Source organism: Protopterus annectens, chromosome 9.part0 (genome assembly GCF_019279795.1).
Source record: "Protopterus annectens isolate FY-2018-M chromosome 9.part0, PAN1.0, whole genome shotgun sequence".
Lineage (NCBI taxonomy): Eukaryota > Metazoa > Chordata > Ceratodontiformes > Protopteridae > Protopterus > Protopterus annectens.
Window position 1 is genome coordinate 145,398,483 of NC_056743.1, and position 21,471 is coordinate 145,419,953.

General features: G+C 40.1%; 1 protein-coding gene across 1 annotated transcript in view; it reads right to left on the minus strand.

The window, feature by feature from the left end:
* LOC122810502 (SH3 and multiple ankyrin repeat domains protein 1-like) overlaps window positions 1-21,471 on the minus strand; it is a 4,213,494-nt gene that overhangs the window by 2,890,790 nt on the left and 1,301,233 nt on the right. The window contains exon 4 of the mRNA XM_044082083.1: window positions 14,656-14,876. Within this exon, the coding sequence (XP_043938018.1) occupies window positions 14,656-14,859 (204 nt within the window). The 5' untranslated portion in view covers window positions 14,860-14,876. The remainder of the gene's footprint in view (window positions 1-14,655; window positions 14,877-21,471) is intronic.

Here is a 21,471-nt window from a genome sequence, read left to right on the forward strand (position 1 = left end):
GTTTAAGTTGAGACTTTGACCATAGGATTTGTGGGGTTTATATGTGCTAAAAGACATTGTTCATTAGATCAAAGTAGTTTATTAAGATGATAGTAATGGAGAATAGGAGTTAAAGCACTGCAGTCGTTGGCTTTGTGAATAATGTGTAGAGATAAGCTGTATGTAGTCTAAGTGGTGAAGTAGGTCAGGCCAATTTAAAGGCTTCAGGGCAAGACCGTGGTGGTTGTGGCATAGTTTGCTGGTGGTAAATTATGCTACCTAACCTATAGCATTGCCTCCAGCTTATTAACATCTGTAACCTGAAGGTTGATTGGGATGGGTGCACCATATGAGAAAGATGGGACAAGGTAGGTAGTGGCAAGAGTGGTTTTGGTGGTGTTAAGGAAATTTTTATGCATGTACAGCATTTCTAATTTTTGGTGAGTCTTTACTATGTCATTTTGAGCATGCAGGTCAAATTTAAGGTTATAATCTAAAATTATTCCAAGAGGTTATGCATCTGAGACTACTTCAATTTGTGATTTCTTTATTTATAAGATTTTAAAATTCACTTTACCAGGCATGAGTGATTTGGGGAAAAATAACAATGACTGTTTTTTTTTAGGGTTGAGTAGTAGCTGGGCATTATGGAGCTGTTTCTCAACTGAGGATAAAAGTAGTTTTACTGTGTACTGGATGAAAGACATGATGGATATATGTTAAGAACTGTTATTGTAGAAGACAGTGGAGGGAGTTGCTTCTGAATTCATCTTTCAATATTTTTTGAGGTGATTTGGGTCACCTAGGTCATAATTAGGATTGTATTTGTCTACTCCACAAAACCAGACAATTAAAGTGTTAAATGGGATTAAGTAAGAGCAGTGATCTCTCCCCCTCATTCTGCCTCATCACCCAAGCACATCAGCATTCTTATTGGGTACGCCTCTGGTAAGTGAGTATGATCAACTGAAAGAAATAATGGCTAAATTAATGCATGTTACATTCTCTCTCACCAACCCACCCAAAAAACTACCAGAATGAGCAGCTGCTTTCTCACACAGACTGTCTTTCCACACCACACATAAAATGAGTCTTTATTGAATACATTTCTTAAGTTTAACCCTGGTGAGCTGAAAGTAATTCTGGTCAGAGGAATATATTTTGACTAGCTTCAGACAGATAAGTATGTACACACCCACCCACCCCATGACTAAACAGACCCACAATCACTTGGTTTCATAGATGGACTACAACCATCACTGCCTCAGAAAAAGTAACTACCTCCAGGTTATCCCTCTGACCTTTGATTGTGATCCCAAAGTAATACATAACTTGGTGAAACACAGATATTTTACAGTGATCAAGAGAATGAAATTCTGGACACAATATATTTAACTTGTTTCCGACACTCAAATCCACTGCCTCTAGCAAGCCAAACCAAAGTCTGCGGTCACACCCAAGTATTGCTACTTTCTGAGAAGCCTTGTTGGAAATTATTCAGTCTTGGTCTAGCTATGGTAGCCCTCAAGTTCATAAGCAGCCCACTTCCCCATAAAAAATAATCATGTTTTACTGTGTACTCATCCAAAGTTTGAGCATGGCAAAGTAAATAAAATGATGGCAACAAAAATGTATTTATCTTTCTCTATTACACCCCCCCCCCCCCAGACACACATGTACTGTCCTTGCCAAATGATTTAGACCATCTTTTTGGCTGGTTACATCTTTGGGAAATATTATCTGGTCTCCTGCCAGAAGCAGCATTTAGTGCTCATTATATGTACCCCTGGTCACTGCTAAGGGTAAAATATGATGTTTAAACTGCTCACAGTTTCCTGGTAACGTGATAACATTTTTTTTTAATAATCTACAGAAAACCATCTCTGTTGATCAGAGAATGTCATCTATGGCAGTAAAAGACCACTGATAAGCAGTGATATTAGTGCATGCAAGCAGCGGCTAATGAATAGCATGAAATTTCCCTTCTATATTCATATGGGGATTGATTATGTGTGTTTCTTTAAGCTAATTATTTAATTAGAATACTACTTGTACAACTGACATATCTCTAGTGTTCTGAGGATAAACATTTTTTCTTAGTTCTAAAAAAATTAAGTTTTTGCAACGTTAAAATTAAAAATGAAATACGAGCAAGCTGATCTTGTGAATATCTTGTCACCTGCAATTAATAAAAGGTAGTCTCGCCTCAGAAACTTGTGGCGGCCATGGTGGTGCAGCGGTTAGCATTGCTGCCTCACAGCAAGAGGTTCTGGTTCGATTCTCGGCTGGGGTGCCTTCTGTGTGGAGTCTGCATGTCCTCCCTGTGGTCGCGTGGGTTTCCTCCGGGTGCTCCGGTTTCCTCCCACATCCCAAAGACATGCAGTAGGTGGATTGACACTCTAAATTGTCCATAGGTGTGAGTGTGCACGTGTGTGTGTCTTCTGTGGAAGGTTGGGTGCTGGGCTGGCAACTCAACACCATAAAACTCCACTGCCAATCATGAGTGGACAGATGATCTGCTGTGGTGACCCCTAACCGGGAAAAGCCGGAAGAAGAAGCCTCACCTAAGAAACTTAACATTTTTTGCCCCTTTAGCTACAGATCTTTTCAACAGCCAGAGAATTGAACTAGAAAAGCCATTTGCAGATGTGTGGCAATGGGCTTTATATATTTTCTTCAAAGCACTGTCAGAGAAATACTGTTCTCAGAAATGTTTTATTCACTGGGTTATGAGAATGTGCACCCACAGTTTACCTCTACAATGTGTAGTAAAGGTCTAACGAGAAAACTAACTGCCGTTTGATGTGAAGTGATAATAAATACAGAGGGCGCAACCTGCAATTGTTTTCTGGCTTCCAGTTAAAGTCTACCAGTAAGAAAATCTTGCCAAATAAAATGTGGTCCACAAAATTTTTGATTTCACAGTTTAAATCTATCCAATACTAGGCCGGCACTAATGAAGCTAAGGATATAATTGCTCTTATCTTGGCATTGTGCAGAGGCTGAGTGTTCCCCTCAAAAGAAACTCCTATAGCACACAATTTAGAGCTAAACCATACTACAGATATTTAAGTTCTTCTACAAAGGTAATACACCTAGAGGTCTATAAAATGTACATTTTGTCAACACAGTCAAGTCAGGGAAGATTATGCATTCTGAAACTAGCATAATGGAATTAAATGCACATCCCCTGAACTGACAGATTCAACACTAACAGTTCAGATACATAATGAACTGCACCTCACCAATAGTTTGCTTTTTCTTTGGCTTGTCAGGGAGTAAAACTGGTTACATCAGCCATTGCTCCAAACTGTCTTTCTATTAATGTGCGTGTTCAAACTGTTCCACATTCATAGCATTCTTCTTTTTTTGGCCCTGATAAACAATCAGAAAGGTAATGCCAGCACAATGAGTTACATGGATGTCACGTGGTAAGAGGTTTTCCGGTTCATTTATTGACTGGAAAGTATTCTGCATAGAATAGGAATGCATACCTTCTGTCCATAACACTTTCTGTGAGTATTTCAGTTTCTACTCACTTCCTAAAGTCATGGCATTGGAGAAAACACAACTGGGGTAGCCTGTGTAATATGTTATGTAATGAGTAAGTGACTGTTAAGTGAGGGAGTACAAGTACATTATACAAAGGATCTGTTTTTAACTTGCATTACTAAGCTTCCAAGCCTTTCTTGCGGTGACTGTTAGTGAACAGCACTTCACTTTCACCTAGATGTCCATGCCCTCTTATACAGATTTGTTTCCATTCCAGTGCAACGTTACATTTGTCTGAATCACTCATGGTCCTTCCTTTTGTAGTGTTAGTCACTGTCAGTCTGAACAATTACAATGTTTGCTTCCCAAAGACATACTCATTTCCTTGAAGAAATCTGCAATATCATCTCATCACCCCATACTTGGGTGTCTACACACACTGGTGAATATTTTATTGATAACGATATCCTATTTTTCAAGTAGTGGGAGGTTAAGAATCATTTGCCTGTAATAAATCGTGTACTATTGCACAAGGTAATTTTATGTGCCTAATGTTGACTTCCCTTCTGAGTTTAGACAGCAATGTTTAATGTGCACTATTCTTGTCTTTAATCACATTGTGCAGTTCCACATGAACGTCCACATAACCAACTGCTACAGCAATCTGCCTTGGTAAACCTTAATTCTCAAAGCCCATTTGCTCTGGGCTAACCTCAGAGCATGTTTACTCACTCCCACTCTCATTTCCATCCACTGACACTTACTATCCTTGGCTCAGAGATCACTGGGGACACAGTCATGCATGTCACTCTCAGCCATATCAGCAGACTTCCCACGATTCATGATTCGAGTCTGAAAGGTAAAACACACCTGACAAAATGTAGCTCATCTTTGGCAAAGCAATTATCTGTGAATCTGCACAGCTTATTGAACAAGCTTTTGTTACTTTTTATACTGAACACATGATGATGCTTTTACTCCGTCAGTAATAAAATTAGATAAGAGGAGGAGCTGTTGCTAAATAAGCATGCGTTTTTCATTCTGCTGAAGGTCTCTGTGGTAAAGCTGAAAAACTAGATAATAATTTCACTGCTTTTACTAGATTAATTTGAAGTGCTCCTTTAAATGGGAAATGTTAAGCCTAAATACAAGTTGAGGGAAAGATTATTAGATAAGCAAAATAATCTAATTAGCATATGATTGGGTTGTAGGAGTAAACCCGTGCAGACATAGGGAAGAGAGTACAGCTGTGCAAAATCATACCATAGCAGAAGTCCTTTTCTACATTATTGCATTATTCCTTACAATAGGGATCTCTACCAAGGGTAGTCCGATGTACTGTCAGTATACAGAAGCCTTTAGGTTGTAATGGGTATACCGTACATCACATGTATGCCCACCCCCACCCCCCCAGAATGGCGTAGGGCATTAAAGTGACATTTGGATGTAGTCCCAGTAGGAACAACAGTCCAAGGATACTAGTAGGTAAACACATCCATAAGGAAAAAGGACCAGTAGGAGGAAGGGAGCGAATATTGCCCAAGTGAAGAGAAGGACATCTACTGTTATGGTAAGATTTTACACAACCATACTATGTCCTTCCATATCTTTGCTACAGTATTTGTTACAATAGGGAGAGTGCAATAGCTCAGGAAGATTGGGGGGAGGAAGGGCCAACAGAGCCCTCTAGGAAGCCATGGAGAATGGCCCTAGCAAAACCAGCTCTGGCCCTTGAAATTACGTCCAACTTACAGTGCTTAGTACAGAGGCATTCAGAGAAGTCTGGGTGGCTGCCACAAGAATAGAATTAGTGTCCAGCCCCTTAAAAAAGCACCAGAAGTCGCAGTCCTAGTAGAATGAGACTTAGCAGAAAGGGAAAGGCTCTCCCCCCTAAAAAATAGCAAAAAGAAATGGCTTTAGATATCCAAAATGAAATGGTTTGCTTGAAAACAGCCAAACCTACAGACCTAGGATGAAAAAAGACAAAAATCTGTTCAAATTTATGAAGAGCTTTAGTCTTATCCAAATATCAGAGCTGTCTATGCAAATCCAAGGTGTGCAAAACATTCTCATTAGCAGACTCTGGAGAAGGGCAAATGTATAGACTGATTAGGAAAAACTCATTAACCACCTCAAGCATAAAAGTATTAGTACAAAGGGACACCCTGTCCTTATGGAAAACTAAAAATAAAGGAACAGCCATAAGAGCTTGTAGCTCTGACACCTGTCTGGTGGTTGGACAAAAATAGGACACATTCTTCCAAAAACAATGCTGTAAGGAATCAGAAGCAACAGGCTCAAAAGCAGCCCAAGTAAATTTTTCCTAAACAAAATTAAGGTCCCAAGAAGGAGGGACAGGCTTCCTTTGATGCTTACTATGAAGGGCACTTTTAAGAAACAGTTTAGCCTCAAATCTAGAGACTAAAAGGAGAGTCAAAGGTAGACAAGCAGAGATAGCCGATAGGTTGGTCTTAACAGAATATGCCAACCCAGCATTAATCAATTCACACAAATAAGAGAACCAAAGAAACAACCAAAGTAAGTGGATCACAGTAACAAGGGAGACACCAAACAGAAAATCACTTCCACTTAGATAAGTAAGATTTTCTAGCTCATAGGTGTGTACTAGGCCAACAGCTCTGGAGCCTTTACAAGCCTAGCCCATAGATGTGCCCTGGCATCTTGCCGCCATTAGTTCCCAGTGCCTCTATCAAGTAGAGCCACTGGAGTGATCCCCAGGATGAACTTTCTATTTCCCATCCACTCATCAAGATTTCTCTTGAAAACGGCCAGTGAGGTGCTCTGCTTAACATGTATGGAAAGTCTATTCCAGAGCATGGGCAGTCACTGGGTTATGAACCTGTCCCTCCAGCATGTTTTGTTGATTGTGGTAATGAGGTTGAGGTCCCTGGAGTGTGTGGTGTGGAGGGATTTGGATTTCTTTAGGTTTAACATTTCTAACAAGGCTGAGTCAGGCATGGCTTTGTAAGTCAAGCAGAGATAGCCTCTTAATAGTGGGTTTCCAAGCCTCCTACTTTACCCAAAGCACGTCTTCAGAAAAAAGGTGTATCTAGGGGATCAAAACTCTATCACCCACAATGTCAGTTGAAGAGTGGACAGGTGGGAATGGATGACAGATCCCTTGCCTTGTGTGAGTAGGTCCACTGTGTGAAGTAACTTGTGAGGATTGCCCTTGGCAAGATGCAGAAGATAAGGGAACCAATGCCGACTGGGCCAAAAGAGAGTCACCGGCAATATTTTGGGAGCATCCTGTTTTAATTTGAACAGGACTTATGGAATGAAAGGTAACTAAAGGAAGGCATAAAGAAACATCCCCTTCCAAGAAAAAAAGGGTGCATCTACCTTCCTGGCCATAGGGCATGGGGCTCTGGCACAAAGTAGATGAAGTTGTCTGTTCATAGGTGAGGCAAACAGATCTCCGTGAGGAGTATCCCACTTGTGGAAAATGTCCAGAAACACTTCCCTATGAAGCATCCACTCATGGGATTGTGTTATGGACTTGCTCAGAGAATTTGTCACTGTTCTCATCTGAGGAAATGTAAACTGTCTGAAGGGTCACCCTGACACTGGATAGGCTTTGCTAGAGAGAAATGGCAAAGTGTAGCTGCTGAAGCAAGATATCTGGAGAGGAGGCCTGAATAAGCAGGTCATCCAGGTAGGGAAAGACCTGTATTCCCCCTTAACCTGCAGAAAGCAATCACAGGAGAGAGGCATTTGAAGACCCTTGGAACAGTAGAGGGGGCAAAGGGCAAAGCAGAACATTGAAAATGCCAGGAAGCAACAGAGAACCAAAAACTTCCTAAAAAGGGGATTAATAGGAATGTGTAGATAAGCATCCTTGAGATAAAGGAAAACTAGAAAAGCCTGAGGAAGTAGCAGAGGAAACAAGGCTTGAAAGGCAGCATCTGAAAGAAGGAACCTTCAAAAAGGTGTTTAGCTGACAAAGATCCAGAATAGGTCTCCAGGTGCCTTCTTTCCAACGGACCAAGAACAGTCTGGAATAACACTCCTTTCCCCTTTCAGGAATTGCAAGTTTCTTAAAAGTTCCTTGGGCCAATAGTCCCTTAAGCACTTCTGGAAAAAGGGGCAGTTGTTCCTGAGGAATGCCCGAAAAAGGGGGAAGAGTTTTCCAAACCATGTAATAACCCTGGAGAATAATGGAAATAAGCCCATGAGTCTTGGGTGATCTTTAACAAAGTAGGAAGGGACAGAGAGAGACTTGGAGAAAAAGGAATGTGACTCAGAATAGCAGGGCAAGGATAGTCAGACAGCACCTGGGTTGTCAAAAAAAGGAGGCTTCTGAGTAGCAGGAGTTTAGGTAGCTATAGCAGGGGAAGCCCTTCTACTACCCTTTTTACCTTTAAGGAGAGGGTGAGACTGTCTACGGACAATGGCAGGCTTATTAGGATAATTTCTCTGAAACATGGGCACAAGAAAAACAAAAATACTCCTGTAAGGCCTTGCCCTTTTCTTGCAGGGACTTAAACAACTCCACAGCAGCAGCACCAAACAAATGCTTATTATGCAGAGGAGCATTAATCAGTTTAGTCTTGATATCATCAGGCAACAGCTGAAGTCAGTCAGGAATACCTCCTCAAAACAGCTCCAAAAGCAGCAGCCCTACATGATTCACCAGCTCAATCATAGCTGCATTTAATGGTATGGTGCGCTACTTTGGAGGACATCCCTACCAAAGCAAAAGAAGAAGCCATCCCCTCAGAATTAGGGAGATTTGAAATAGCCAGACAGGCTTGAGAGAGAAGAGCCAAAACATACCTTATCATGTGTGTCTGATGGTTAACAGGTCTAAAGACTAAGGTAGCAGAACTATACACCTTCTTACCCAGCCTCTCCATGGTACTGCTATCCCATTCAGATAGCAGCAATTTACAGGAAGGCTTATCAGAAGGGTCAGCAGAGAGATACTTCTAAAGAAACTTGCAGTTCTGAGGCACTCTATAAAACCCATCAGGCTTTTTGGGAGGGGGCTAGAAAACAAGAGCCTGAAAAGCAGTAGAAAAAGCATCCAGCAAGGCAGCAAGAACAGGAGGAATGGTACAGGGTCTAGGAGACTCCATTTGTAGAAGCTTATAGTACCTCTTCGGAATATCAGATGCCTGATCAGATGATGTAGTGGTAAATTGCTGTGATTGTAGCGCACAAGGTCCTGGGTTCTAAACTTGGTAGTGATTACTTTCCTCATCAAAACCTCCAAAGCCAGATATGAAGGCAGAGTTGTGGCAGGCACTGAAAACAACCAAAAGCCTTCTTTAGTTACATCAAGAATCTCCATGGCAATACCCAGATTTGCTCTGAGTTACTGCACAATGGTACCTCCTATACTGAGCCAACAGATATTGCCAACATACTGGCCGATAGATTCCATGCCAACTTTGCCCCCCCCCCCAAAGTACCAATCTCAATACCAGAAAAAGGCCAGGCACCGCACAGGTTAAAACTGCATCATCTAAGGGCAAGAATACAGCTTCCATGGGACCTGACAATATCCCTGGCTGTGTTCTACATGAATTACAAAGTGAACTGGTAACACGTGTGTGATCTGTTCACTCACAGCCTCACCTCAGGCTTTGTCCCTACCGAATGACACACTGCTACAGTCTACCTCTCCATAAAGCAGGAGCAACTACAGACCCTGCAAATTATTGCCGCATTAGCCTGACAAGTCTGATATGTAAGGCTGTGGAACACATCGTCATGGACCTCATTAACAAGGATACAGTGAATCTCCAAACTCTAGATCCCACACAATTTGTTTTTGTGAAAGGTAGATCATGCCTGCTCAACCTGGTTGACTTCTTTGAGTCAGTCACCAGAGCAGTGGATGAAGGTAAGGCAGTTCATACAGCCTACCTCGATCTGGCCAAGCCTTCTGATACAATTTCTCACAGAGGAATTATTGATAAACTCACCAAAGTAAGCATCAACCCCTATATCATCAGGAGGGTTGCAAAATTGGTTCCCAGATAGAACACACAGTGTGAAAGTAGAGGATTCCAAGTCAGACTACCGACTAGTCAAAAGGGGAGTCCCAATGGGATCAGTCCTGGGTCCTCCCCTGTTTGGCATCTACTTCTCAGACGTCCAGGCCAACATGGAGGGACACTTGCTGACAAAATTCGCAGATGACTGCAAGCTGGGAGCCATTATTAACTCCCCAAGTGATGCAGACATCCTACAGAAAAGGCCTCACTGACACTAATGACTGGTGTCAAAACTATGGCCTTAAGCTTAATGCCAAAAAAATGCATCTTCCCCTTTGGGAAAAACTCAGCTCCCACTAATTACCACATCAATGGGAGCCCACTGAACACTAAAGGCATTGTAAGAGATCTGGAAACACTGGTTGACAGCAACCTCTCCTTTGAACAGCACATTTGCACTGTGGTCAGAAAGTCCTTTTATGTGGCACATCTCATTATCAAGGTTTTTGCATCCAAGAAGAAAGAGGTCATCATTTATCTCTACTCTTCCCTCATTAGACCAGTCAGAGTATAATGCCCATTTGACATGTACCTCACTATACACCTGCAACAGCTGGAGAGGCCACAAAAGTACCTCACAAAGAGGATCCTAGGCTTTAAACACATGTCCTACATGGGCAGACTCAAAAAATTCCAGCTATTTTCTGCCTCATATTGTCTATTAAGAAGCAATCTCTGCTTGACTTACAAAGCCATGTCTGACCCAGCTCTGTTGGAAATGCTACATCTAAAGAAATCCTATTCCCTCCACACCACACGCACGAGACCTCAACCTTATTACCACAATCAACAGAACATGCTGGAGGAACAGGTTCATAAACCAGAGACTGCTCACGCTCTGGAACAGACTACCCATACATGTCAAGCAGAGCACGTCACTAGCCCTCTTCAACAGAAATCTTGATGAGTGGATTGGAAATAGAAAATTCACCCCGGGGATCACTCCAGTGGCTCTACTTGATAGAGGCAATGGGAACTAACGATGGGCGGCACAATACCATGTCACTTCTATGGGCTAAGCTTGTAAAGGCCATAGGGCCATTAGCCTAACACATGCCTAGGAACCTATGAGCATAGCTTCACTTAAAAAATTCCATTATTCTGGAAACAGTGTCACAAAAGAAAATCTCCTCAAAAGGATTCAGGACTGATGAGCTCTTTTTCCTCAGATCTATAGTCAAGTGATGAAGGAATCTGGGAGGAATATGTACGGGACTCATCAGAATTAACAGCATCCTCTTCAGAAGAATCTTGCTCCCTGGGTCTCTTAAGAGAGGTAGAATACCAGGGAGGAGCAGGAACAAAGACTCCCTGTGGAGTGCCATAAGGACATTAAACAAGCCTTGAGTGAAGTTTTGCCATTGACTGTGGTGATCTTTTGAAGCACATGAAATGTGTTTAGCTTTTTGCATCTTTTTAAGTGAGACTTCAGCCTTGAAAAATTTTGGAGGTTCTGACCCCTTGAAGAACTCAATAGTAGTAGTCAGAAACTCTTCCCTCAGTAAAATTTCAGGAACAGCCCTAGGCCCTTTCACTAATAACTAGCCATGATTCACACTGGGCATCAGAAGCGGACATTTGCACAAGATCCATGGACATGCATGGCAGTGGATCCATGACAGCCTGTGAAGTGGTTGCAGCAGTGGAATCTGAGAAAAACTGGGTAATCCTCTGGGCTCTCACCAGACTCCCGAGAGACACCAGGTGGAGGCAGTACAGCAGAAGAATCAGACTGAGCTTTCTTGGCCTTTTTCTTTGCAGATGGCTGACCCTCATGACAAGAATATGCTTTTAATGATATCCTTAGCCAACAGTTTAAGATGTTGGTTCTCCAAGTAAATCATAAAGGAAGAAAGGCTACTCGGCAATGTCTTGAGGACTAAAGCTTGACAAATCTCACAAGACATATGGTCTTGTGAAGTGCCAAAACAGAACAAACATTGCTCGTGGTGATCTTCATGGGGAATCTATCTCCCGCAATGGCATTTCCCTTTTCTTGATGACATGAAACCCAACAACCAGAAACAAAGGCAAAACTTAAGACAATAAAATCAAAAAACCCAATGGGGACGTATCGATAAAACGTAGAAACCAGCAGATGAACAAGCATTTTAGATACATGAAGATGGCATTCAGACCGGCAGCAAAGTAATTCTGGTATGGGACATCAAAATATCACCTTTATGCCCTAAAGCCATGCATGGGCAGCACACATGTGCCATACGGCATACTCATTACAAATTTAAAGGCTTTTGTATACTGGCTGGACGTCTAGCTACCCTTGGCATGGGAGCCCTAGTGTAAAGAATACTACAACAGTGACATGAAAGGACATCATACAAACTGCATCAAGCACCATTTGCAAGACATAACTGGAATCAAACGCCAACATCAACAGTGTGACATCACTGCATCCATCTGTAAGTGACACTATTCATCTCAGGGTAATAACGAATGTTAAATACAAGTTTAGGAAATACAAATCTTGCTTAGTTATTATTACTTTTTTTTTCTAATAAAGTTTATGAATTCAGAAAAAAAATTATGACTGAAGTATAGCACAGTGATCATTTTTACAATTAAGTGATGTTTTTATAAGTTCTACATAGAGGACAATGATGTGCTATGTTAACCAAATATGTTTAGAATGTGGTTTCTTTACATATTGTTGATCTTACTGAAATGGGTGTTCATCTCTACAAGACTGCAATGGCAGTGTTTTTACTTTTTAATACTGAAGAAGTCCCATGAAAAGTTAAAAAGGGACGGAGGCAATACATTTTTGGAGGATTGCACATCCGATTTACTTGTGCTTTTGTTTTACTCACAAGTTTGGGAAATCGTATCAAACATCTACAGATTATACATGAAATGTTTTTCACAAAACTCTAAGATAAAATAATGTTCTAAATAAGGCATGCCTTTTGAATCAAAGCACAATATTTCCATTTTTTTTCAATAGAATAAAATCATATTTGTCTCTCTTGGTCACAGTCTCATACTGATAGCAGGTTGCCAGATTAATCAGCCTTAGACTAATACAAATCCATCTTAAGGCAGTAAAAATAATTTATTATCCAAGCCCAACAGAAGTTCAACAACAAAATGTTAAAAACATCTAGGAGTGCATTTCCTGATTAGGAGGCACATACTAGGGTTACTATCATGATCTGTAAATAAACTGAGATTTGGAGACAATTAAAATTCTACACCTTTTGTTTTCCTATATAGCCACTCTGAGTTGATGAACTATGACATTTTCTACAGATAATATTTCTGTGTGATTAGAACATGACAATAAAAGCTAAGAAAAGTAGTGGGATTCAGTTTATTGCACTGGTATGTGTGCTAACAGTCTAAATATGTAATCTGTGCTATGAAAACATCAGAATATAGATATGGTTACTTTAAGGAGCATTATAAGCATCTTTTGTGGAGTTGCTTACCATTACACAAATTTACTTAAGATTACAGTGCAAAACTATGGGACAACATAAAAAAATTAGATATACTATGCATGGAATCTTTTTTAACAAGATCATCTAAGAATGCTACCTAACAAAATCAGGTGATTTTCAAGAGAAACTCTTATGCTCCTGCTGTAAAAGGCCTGACTTTCTACAGTGCAATGATCCACACAGAAAGGGATACACAAAACATGCAGTTCATTCTTGCATGGTTATCATGCATGCAAGGAGGAGCTGTTCTATTACTGGAGAATACCATCACATTGTCACACACTTCTGTGCTTCTCACAGTTGGTCTCATAGGTCTGTATTGACTGTTAGTGAACTGTTTCTGATTTGATCAAAACCATTCCATGGCAAACTCTGGAGGATCTCTTCAAGAACTCTAAAGGAGCCTATCCTGAGAGAACCCAAGAAAGACTGTCACTGGTCTGCTCCGCACATCTGACTTTCTTGATTAAAAAAAAAACATATGTGAAGAAGCTGCTTTAAGCCTTCCGAATGTCACTGTGTCTAACGAAGGCTTGCTGTTGCTTTTCATCTAAACACTATTACCTTTAGAACTGCATTTCTGCAAACAAAATGCACATGTATGCTAATTGTTAATTGCTCAGAGATCTAGGTAACATCATTATTTTAATGTAACCCCGTAGTTCAAGTTCCACACTAGGTTTCCAGTATCAGCAAATATCTTCAGATTTCTAATCAAAACAGTCCTTGGTACACAAATATAAACACAGCATCATGAAGTGCAATACAAATGTCCAAAACTGAGTGTGTCATGTCAGTACGATCATTAAAGCACTTCCCTACAGGGTGTGTGTGTTTGTCTATGTGCGTATGCATATTTATACTACATATCAATGAAATCTTCTGTTAATGGCTATGTTTCCTTTAAATGTCAGAGTAGCTTTTGTCTATTCAGATTATATGTGCAGTATAAGGCACTCATTTTTAAATGTGCCATAGGCAGGCAAAACAAATGATCAAAACAAATTTGCCTTCATTTCATTCAAGAATTAACTATTAATATAACTCCTATTCTTTCATGCTACAAAATGACCTAATTTCCCACTTAGTGACTACTACATCCCAGCATTACAGCAAAATATAAAATACTCATTATCCATAATGCATTCATTCATTTATGAGTGAACCTTTCAATACATTTAAATACATACATTGCTCTCGTATGTGTGTGTGTGTATGGCTATAAACTATCACACTGCTACAGCTGTCTTTCCCACATTAAAACAGAAATACCACCTTGCATCATGTGTTAGCTTAAGGGCTTGAAATATCCTTGGTAACAGTCTCATGAAATGTCAGTAACTGCTCCTATAAAAAATTGTTTGTTTATTCAAATTAGTGTGTGCACATACATAATTAAATGGTCTAACTCTTAAAAGATACTTCCTGAAATAAAAATATAACAAATGTTTAACAATATGTAAAACACTTACTTTGTTGAATAAATAATTTTCGCAGTGCAAGGGATATCATCTCCCTAAACTTCACCAAAGAAATATGTTTACCATTCACAATTTGAGCACAACTACTCCAAAAGTCAGACATACAGGATAAGTACAAAAAAGCTTTCCTAAAACATGGAATTTGATTAACAGTTTGAAGAAATGATAAACACATGTGCCACTATTTTAAATATTCAGTTGGCTGCTATAATTCTGTCTTACCGTCTGTTGCAAATCGGGTATGACAATCCTTATGACCAACGTATTGCTTTGAATATCTTCCATTCTACTGCTTGGCTTCTCTGCTGTGGCTCGGATAGTATCATAAATTGTTTCTTCTTTGGAGCTGTCAGATTCAGATTCCTCAGAATAGTCAGAAAAGCTCTGTGCCATTTCATCTTCACTTGAAGTTGGACTGCGGGGCATGTTCAGCAGAAATGTAACTACACAAAGAGAAATGGAATGGAAATCTCAGAAAAATAAAAACACAATGTTGCTGATAAGGTCCTGAAATGTTTACATCTGCAGAATAATTAATCCCTAAATGCCAGGAATAGTTCTGGACAAGAAGCATCTCAATTTGTTCCTGGTAAGCAGATGGCTAATTAAAAGAAAAGACATACAATTAAAAACATCAGTTTCATTTAGGCATATACAAAAACATACATTACATTTATTAGAATGCATAGACGTGCCTGTTCTTCCATACACTATATATGCATGTATTTTGTGTGTGTGTGTGTGTGTGTGTGTGTGTAATTAACTTGATCGAACATTTATGCTGACATACATAATGCTGAAACAATTGATTAGCATTATGAACGTTCACATCCTACTATGCATGTGCAGAGAATTAATCTTAGCTAATGCAAAACTTTAAAAAAGACACACACAAAGTAAGCCCCCTGCATGCCCCACACCCTCTACTAATTAATACAACTCAGAGATCACACAGTCCCTGGGGAAATGGGTATATCGTCTGCCTTGGGATTGGGAATCTTGCACATCTGTTTAGTCAACCAAATTGCGCCGATTCAACAGATGTTGACTAAAGTATAGTTTTACAAAGTTAGTGGTGTATATATATTGGTGTGTTTAGATGATATATATATATATATATATATATATACACACACACACATACAGTTTCTATGTAAGGAGGCCTTATATTTACATGTAGACACTTAGACTGATGGAATGTATGTGAAAGGACTGACAAAGTACTGCAAGTACCAGTATTGTTGTCAGGTTCCATATTTAATGGTGTTTAAACAATATTAGAATCAGGAGGAAAAGGTCGCACTATCACTTTGTTAGGGCACTTCTGCTTCTTCTTCTAGAGGCCCGTCACTGTAATTGAGCATGGAATACAGAGAACATGCATAACAAACCATAGTAAAAACAAAAGGACTTGACTGCATAGGCAGATCACAGATGCTGAAATTGTTTAGTCATCCAAAAAAGGCAAAAAGTATAAGATCACTCTGTCACTCTGCATACTAACTTGCTTCATGTAATCATGGGGAAAGGAATGGAGGAAAGAGCAGAAACAAGTAAGGGGTCACACATTTTAGTAGGCTGGATAAGAGGTTTGTGTGTGTGTGTGTCATATATGAACATATTTCAGTGTGATGCACACATATTTAAGCACACACAATTTGCATACATATTCAGACATTTTGTTAAAGTAAAAGACAGACTAAACCAACTAAATGGAATGTTAAGATCTGGAAATGGTGTACTAAATGTTCTTGAAAAGCAAATTCATATTTGATACACAGAGTGCGCCGCACCAATGTCCTTACAAAGTCTAGTTCCTGGGGGGAGGGGGGGGTTGGTCAAACCTCCAATGGCAAATAGATGAGTTTTTTTTTCTGCTCTTCTCATCTATGTCACTCGTTCTCTTCATTCTCTCTTCTTTGTCAGTTTTAAGGCACTACCTACAGACTTTATCCATATTCATACACTGGCATCTTCATGGAGTACTGTTGTTTCATCCTCTGGTCTTGTGTGTTCACTCATGGGGCAATGTGATCCATGCTCATTGGCTACCTTGAATGGTAGTAATCCATGAGCCAAAGCAAAGCCTTGGGCATATGAATTTTGTGTGAAAGATGAACTGCCCTGCACATCGTCTTACTTCAGCTCAACTTTCATTTCATTCCCAAAGACTAAATTCACTAGAACAGACATATCTAAGTATAAATATATATATATATATATATATATATATATATATATATATATATATATTTATACACACATCTATATGTCAAAATAATGAATTACCATAATGTCGAGTTGAAAAATGGCAAGATGGAAACTACAAAAGTTTATATTCATCAACACCCAGATCATTGTAAATTCTCCCTTGGAAAGTAAATCAGCCAATCAAAAAAAAAACAAACTGGCACAAATAAAAACCCATCCAAGTGGAGGGCTGCACCCTCAACAACCCTCCAAATATACCAACTCCAAGATTGCTCTACATTAAAGAAAAGGGTAACGTGTACCATATTGGCCAACTGACTCTTTTAGCAGCAAAAACGTACAACAATGTGGACATTTGGAAATGTAAACTTTTATCGTTTCTATCTTACCATTTTGCAACTCGAAGTTTTGGCTTTCCGAACTTAAAGTATATATATATATATATATATATATATATATATATATATATATATATATATATATATATATATGTTCATTCTGGATTACATGAAAAGGGAATTACAGGAAGCTGAGACAAAATATGATCACCCACCTTATGCACCATGGGCATTGCAGGAATCTTGTCTCAAGCCGTCCTTTGTATTGCACTAGGACTCGAGGCACCTTAAATCATGGTCTCTTCCCATGATCCATCTGTAGATGTTTTATTGCAGTATGTCATAGCTCTCATCTTTTTAACTCAATTAATCCGGACAAAGACAACACTAACGGGGAGCAAAGGTCCAAAATAGGGACCATTATAAACTTAGTTGTTAAAATAACATTTTTACTCCATAGTAAAAAATTATATCCCTTATTGAGACTATAAAATGAACTCAGACTCAAAGTATTAAAAAAAAGGAAAGACATGTCTAAGTATTACATGAATTTGACTCAGTTTTTTTTTTTTTACATTTTTAAATTCAGGCCAAATGTAAATATCGTATATAGTTTGTTCTTTTGTTTTAGTTACTTGGATAAACTTCAATGATGTTATTTGTTATTCTTTGAAGAAAAGTTAATACACTTTTGAACAAAAAAGAAAAAAAAAATGATTTTTGAGTTTGTGTGCATTTTTCTGAAGATTATGAAATCTGAAACTCAACAATTTGTCATTATTTAGTGACTTCAGTTAAAAATGAATTGCCACAAACTATAAATTTTAAGAATAGATCAAAAATGCAAAGCAAAAATCTAGACAGTGGAGAAGCATGCTTCATAACTTAGTGAACGAACAGGCTGCTTTGCATAATAATCTGTATGCGCATTATCTACATAGAACTTCTACCTCAACATGTTTGCTTTTGGCACAGATCTTTACAAATAAAGGTGCATGTCAGATAAGTTCACAAATGAATGACTGAATGTAAAAACTGCAAATTCTCATTTTGAAGAGTTATTCTGAGAATCATACTCTGAGTTTTAAATCTGAAAGTAGGAAGACAAGAAGAGACCTCAACTTGTGTTAAAGATTTTGTTGAACAATTATACTCTAACAATAGAAAGATTTCGTGTCTCCAGTGGTAGGTCATTAGTCTTTCCTTAGATAGTGGTAATTTCAGCATTATATATCCTTGGAAGAATTGGAAACTGTTATTCATTTAGGTAAGGAGAGTAGAGTTCTGGCATATGGTGGTCTTCACTATACATTCTGTAGGATGTTGTCAGGTGCAGAGATGTACGATTTTCTGGTTGTATCACGAGTGGTTTTGGCCTAGTTTGCAGCATGAGGAGATCTGGGCTGCTCTATTAAAGTGTTTGCAGGAGAAAAGGTGATGAGCAATATTTACAAAACTGTATCATATTTCACTATGTAACACTGATTTCAACATATGAATTTTAAATAACTCTGATTTGTGATACTGTTGTTGAAGTGGTAGTGGTTGTCCTGTGGTATTATCATTTGAAGAGCTATCTGAAGAAGTAAAGGAAATGAAAGATGAGAATGTCAAATATTTATTATTTGGAGTTAAGAAGGCTGGTGTGTGTGTGTGTGTGTGTGTGTGTGTGTGTGTGTGTGTGTGTGTGTGTGTGTGTGAGAGAGAGATAGTGCCATTACTTGTAGAGTGAGACAGTCTATTTCTAAAGCATTTAATAAAGCTTTCTTTGAACAGATGTGGTCCTTTCTCCACATGTAATGCATATGATACAAGAGATTTCTTTACTGAAAGAAATTTATGATCATACATGAAGTTTGGCAACAAACTAAGTTGTCCTGGGACATCTTCATTTGGGAGGGGGGGGGTTAGGTTAATATTAAGGGGAGTTAAGTAAGTTGGGGAGGTGAAAGGGTTAAGTGGAGGCAGGGATGGTTGAGAGGAGGTGAGATAGTGATGGGGAGGGGCTTAGGCTAGTGTAGTTGGGTTAAGCAGTCACATTTTGGCGTGAACTTACTACAGTGCAGGCTTACATCCATGACGACCTGTTGATAGTAAGGGATGAGGTAGGCCTTGGATTAATAAATATGTACACAGAAGAGCTGGGTAATTTATGTATGTTTCTGTTTACTGATGGGTTAGAATTGGAGCAGAAGTGGGCTGGAGGTTTCAGTACTTTGGGCAGTAGAGGGGGTTAGTCGTGGTACTCGTTGATTGAAAGAAAAGGTTTCTAATTCTGACCTACTTAGCTGACTGATTTGCTAAATTTTGTACTGTTAACTGGCTTTAAGGTATTAGTAAAAGGCAGGAGAACAAAGCAATGTGCAGAGTATCATGCAGTACTAAGACGTGACAGTGCTTCCGAGGTGCATGCAGAAGTAGTTGGTGTGGTGTGCCACCCCAATGGCTCTTCTTTATAGTCTCTGCTATGAGCTCTTTTCAATGGTACATCACAGTGATGTTTCTAGTTGACAAGAATGATAGCTCGTACTTACATTAGTAGTGGATTTAATGTAAGAGTAGCGGGTGAGCTGGTCCAGGTTCTTATGGACTGGGTTTGTCATTGTACTTTTGTTTGATTTCCACCTCTGTTGGAAGTGGATTTCATGATGGAGGGTTTCCTGGGACTGTGCTGGTCCTCTTCCAGTGTATGTTAAGTGCTTCGTGGGCTTGAGGGCACCCTTGTGACAGGAGGGACAGGGCGCATGCACTGATTACAAAAGGGCTTGAGGGAACCCTTGTGACAGGACGCATGTGCTGATTACAAAAGGCTTCACTCAAAAAGTAAATAAAAAATGAGAGAGGGAAAACTACGTAAAGAACTACGTTAGTAGTTGGACTGTTTCATTCGGCACTGTCAGGGCAGGGATCTGGCTTCCAAAGCAGGAGGAAAGGGAGGAGGTAAGGCATAGTTGCAGGTTAAACAATAGATTAGCCTGCTGGTGAGACGTTTTTGTGGTCCAAGAGGTAATTCATGTATTGCCCCCTAATTGCGCATGTGCCGTGTAGCGGTAACGACCGTGGGAGCAGGATAGTGCAAGGCATACCTTTCAACCATTCGAAATTATTCATTCAGTGGGATGTTGTTGTTCTAGCTGGGTGTCCATTCAGGGTGTTGTGGTGGGGCAGAGTAGTTGCAACTACTATATAATGAATGGTAAAGTAAAAGAGGGGAAAGAAGCAGAGATTGTGCGGGTCTCCATCTGAACAGGCAGACCTGGTGTGTGTGTGTGGTGCCTGGGTGGAGCAGGGCCTCCTTTCATGAGCGGCCCTTTTGTCTTGGCTGGTTTGTGGCCTGCATGGTGGCTGGTGGTTTTCGGTGGCAGCGGGCTGCATTCTTGGTTTGCCCGGATGGGAGACATTTGTGTTTGTGGTGTTCCGACAATAGATGATTTGGAATTGTATTCCATGTTTTGTCCGTAAGGAAAAGAATCGGTATGCATTTGAAAGGAAAGAAAAGAAAAAAAAAAACTGAACATTTGCATTGCATGTGGGGATGGCTGGATCTGTGAGCACACTGTGGTTGCCTTTCGGTGCTGCCCATTGGAAGTTGACAGTGTGGGGAATGATGATGCTTGCTTACCTTGATTATACTATTTTGGTTTCCAGGGTTCTGCATTGCTTGAGCTTCTGCTTCTGGGTGGTGGTGCATGAGTGGTGGTGAATGGCTGTATATGCGTTGATGTGATGCTGGGGGTATGGATTTGCTGCAGCTCTCTGTGGGTGTCTTGGCTTTTCGGGCTTCTTTGTGAGGTGTCTCTCTTCTGGGTTGTGGTCATGCATCTTTGCTGATGTTTGATTCTGTTCTTCTCTATACATTTTGAAGGCATGCTGTCCCTTGGTTCCCTCCATGGATGAGCATTGCAGAGTGTGGCTAGCCTGATTGGGAAATTCTAGGGAATAATTCAATAACTGTATCGGATGACTTATTGATGTGCCTTTGTGGTCATACACTTCAGAGGGTGACACATATGGAACCTGTGGTTTGACACGAGCCAGGTGGATTTGTCTGGATGTTTTGCTTAATGGCAATTGATTCATTGTCCGTGCATCTGTGTGGTAATGTGGGGGGCCTGGGATAGCTTGCAAAAAATAAAAAAGGGGAAAAAAAAGGGAGAAAGGAAAAAGAGAAACAGTATGGCTGTGACTGTCTGGTAGCTGTTGAGCGGTTGTGTTTTGCTGCGGTGGTGTTTTGGCCATGGTGCATTGTTTTCGATGTTGGGAGATTAGGGGGTTGGGTGGCCTCCATGCACTGAAGCTGTGGCTTGTAGGGGTTGTGCATTTGGTGCATCTCTGTTCACATGGTGGGCACGTTCAGTTCAGACTTTGGGCCCTTGATTCCTCATTTCGCTTTGCTGGGGCTGTGGATGATTTTCCCGGGCTTTGGATGGATCTGTCTGACTGTGGTGGACACATGCACAGTGGCGGTGTGTGTCTGGGGATAATGGCC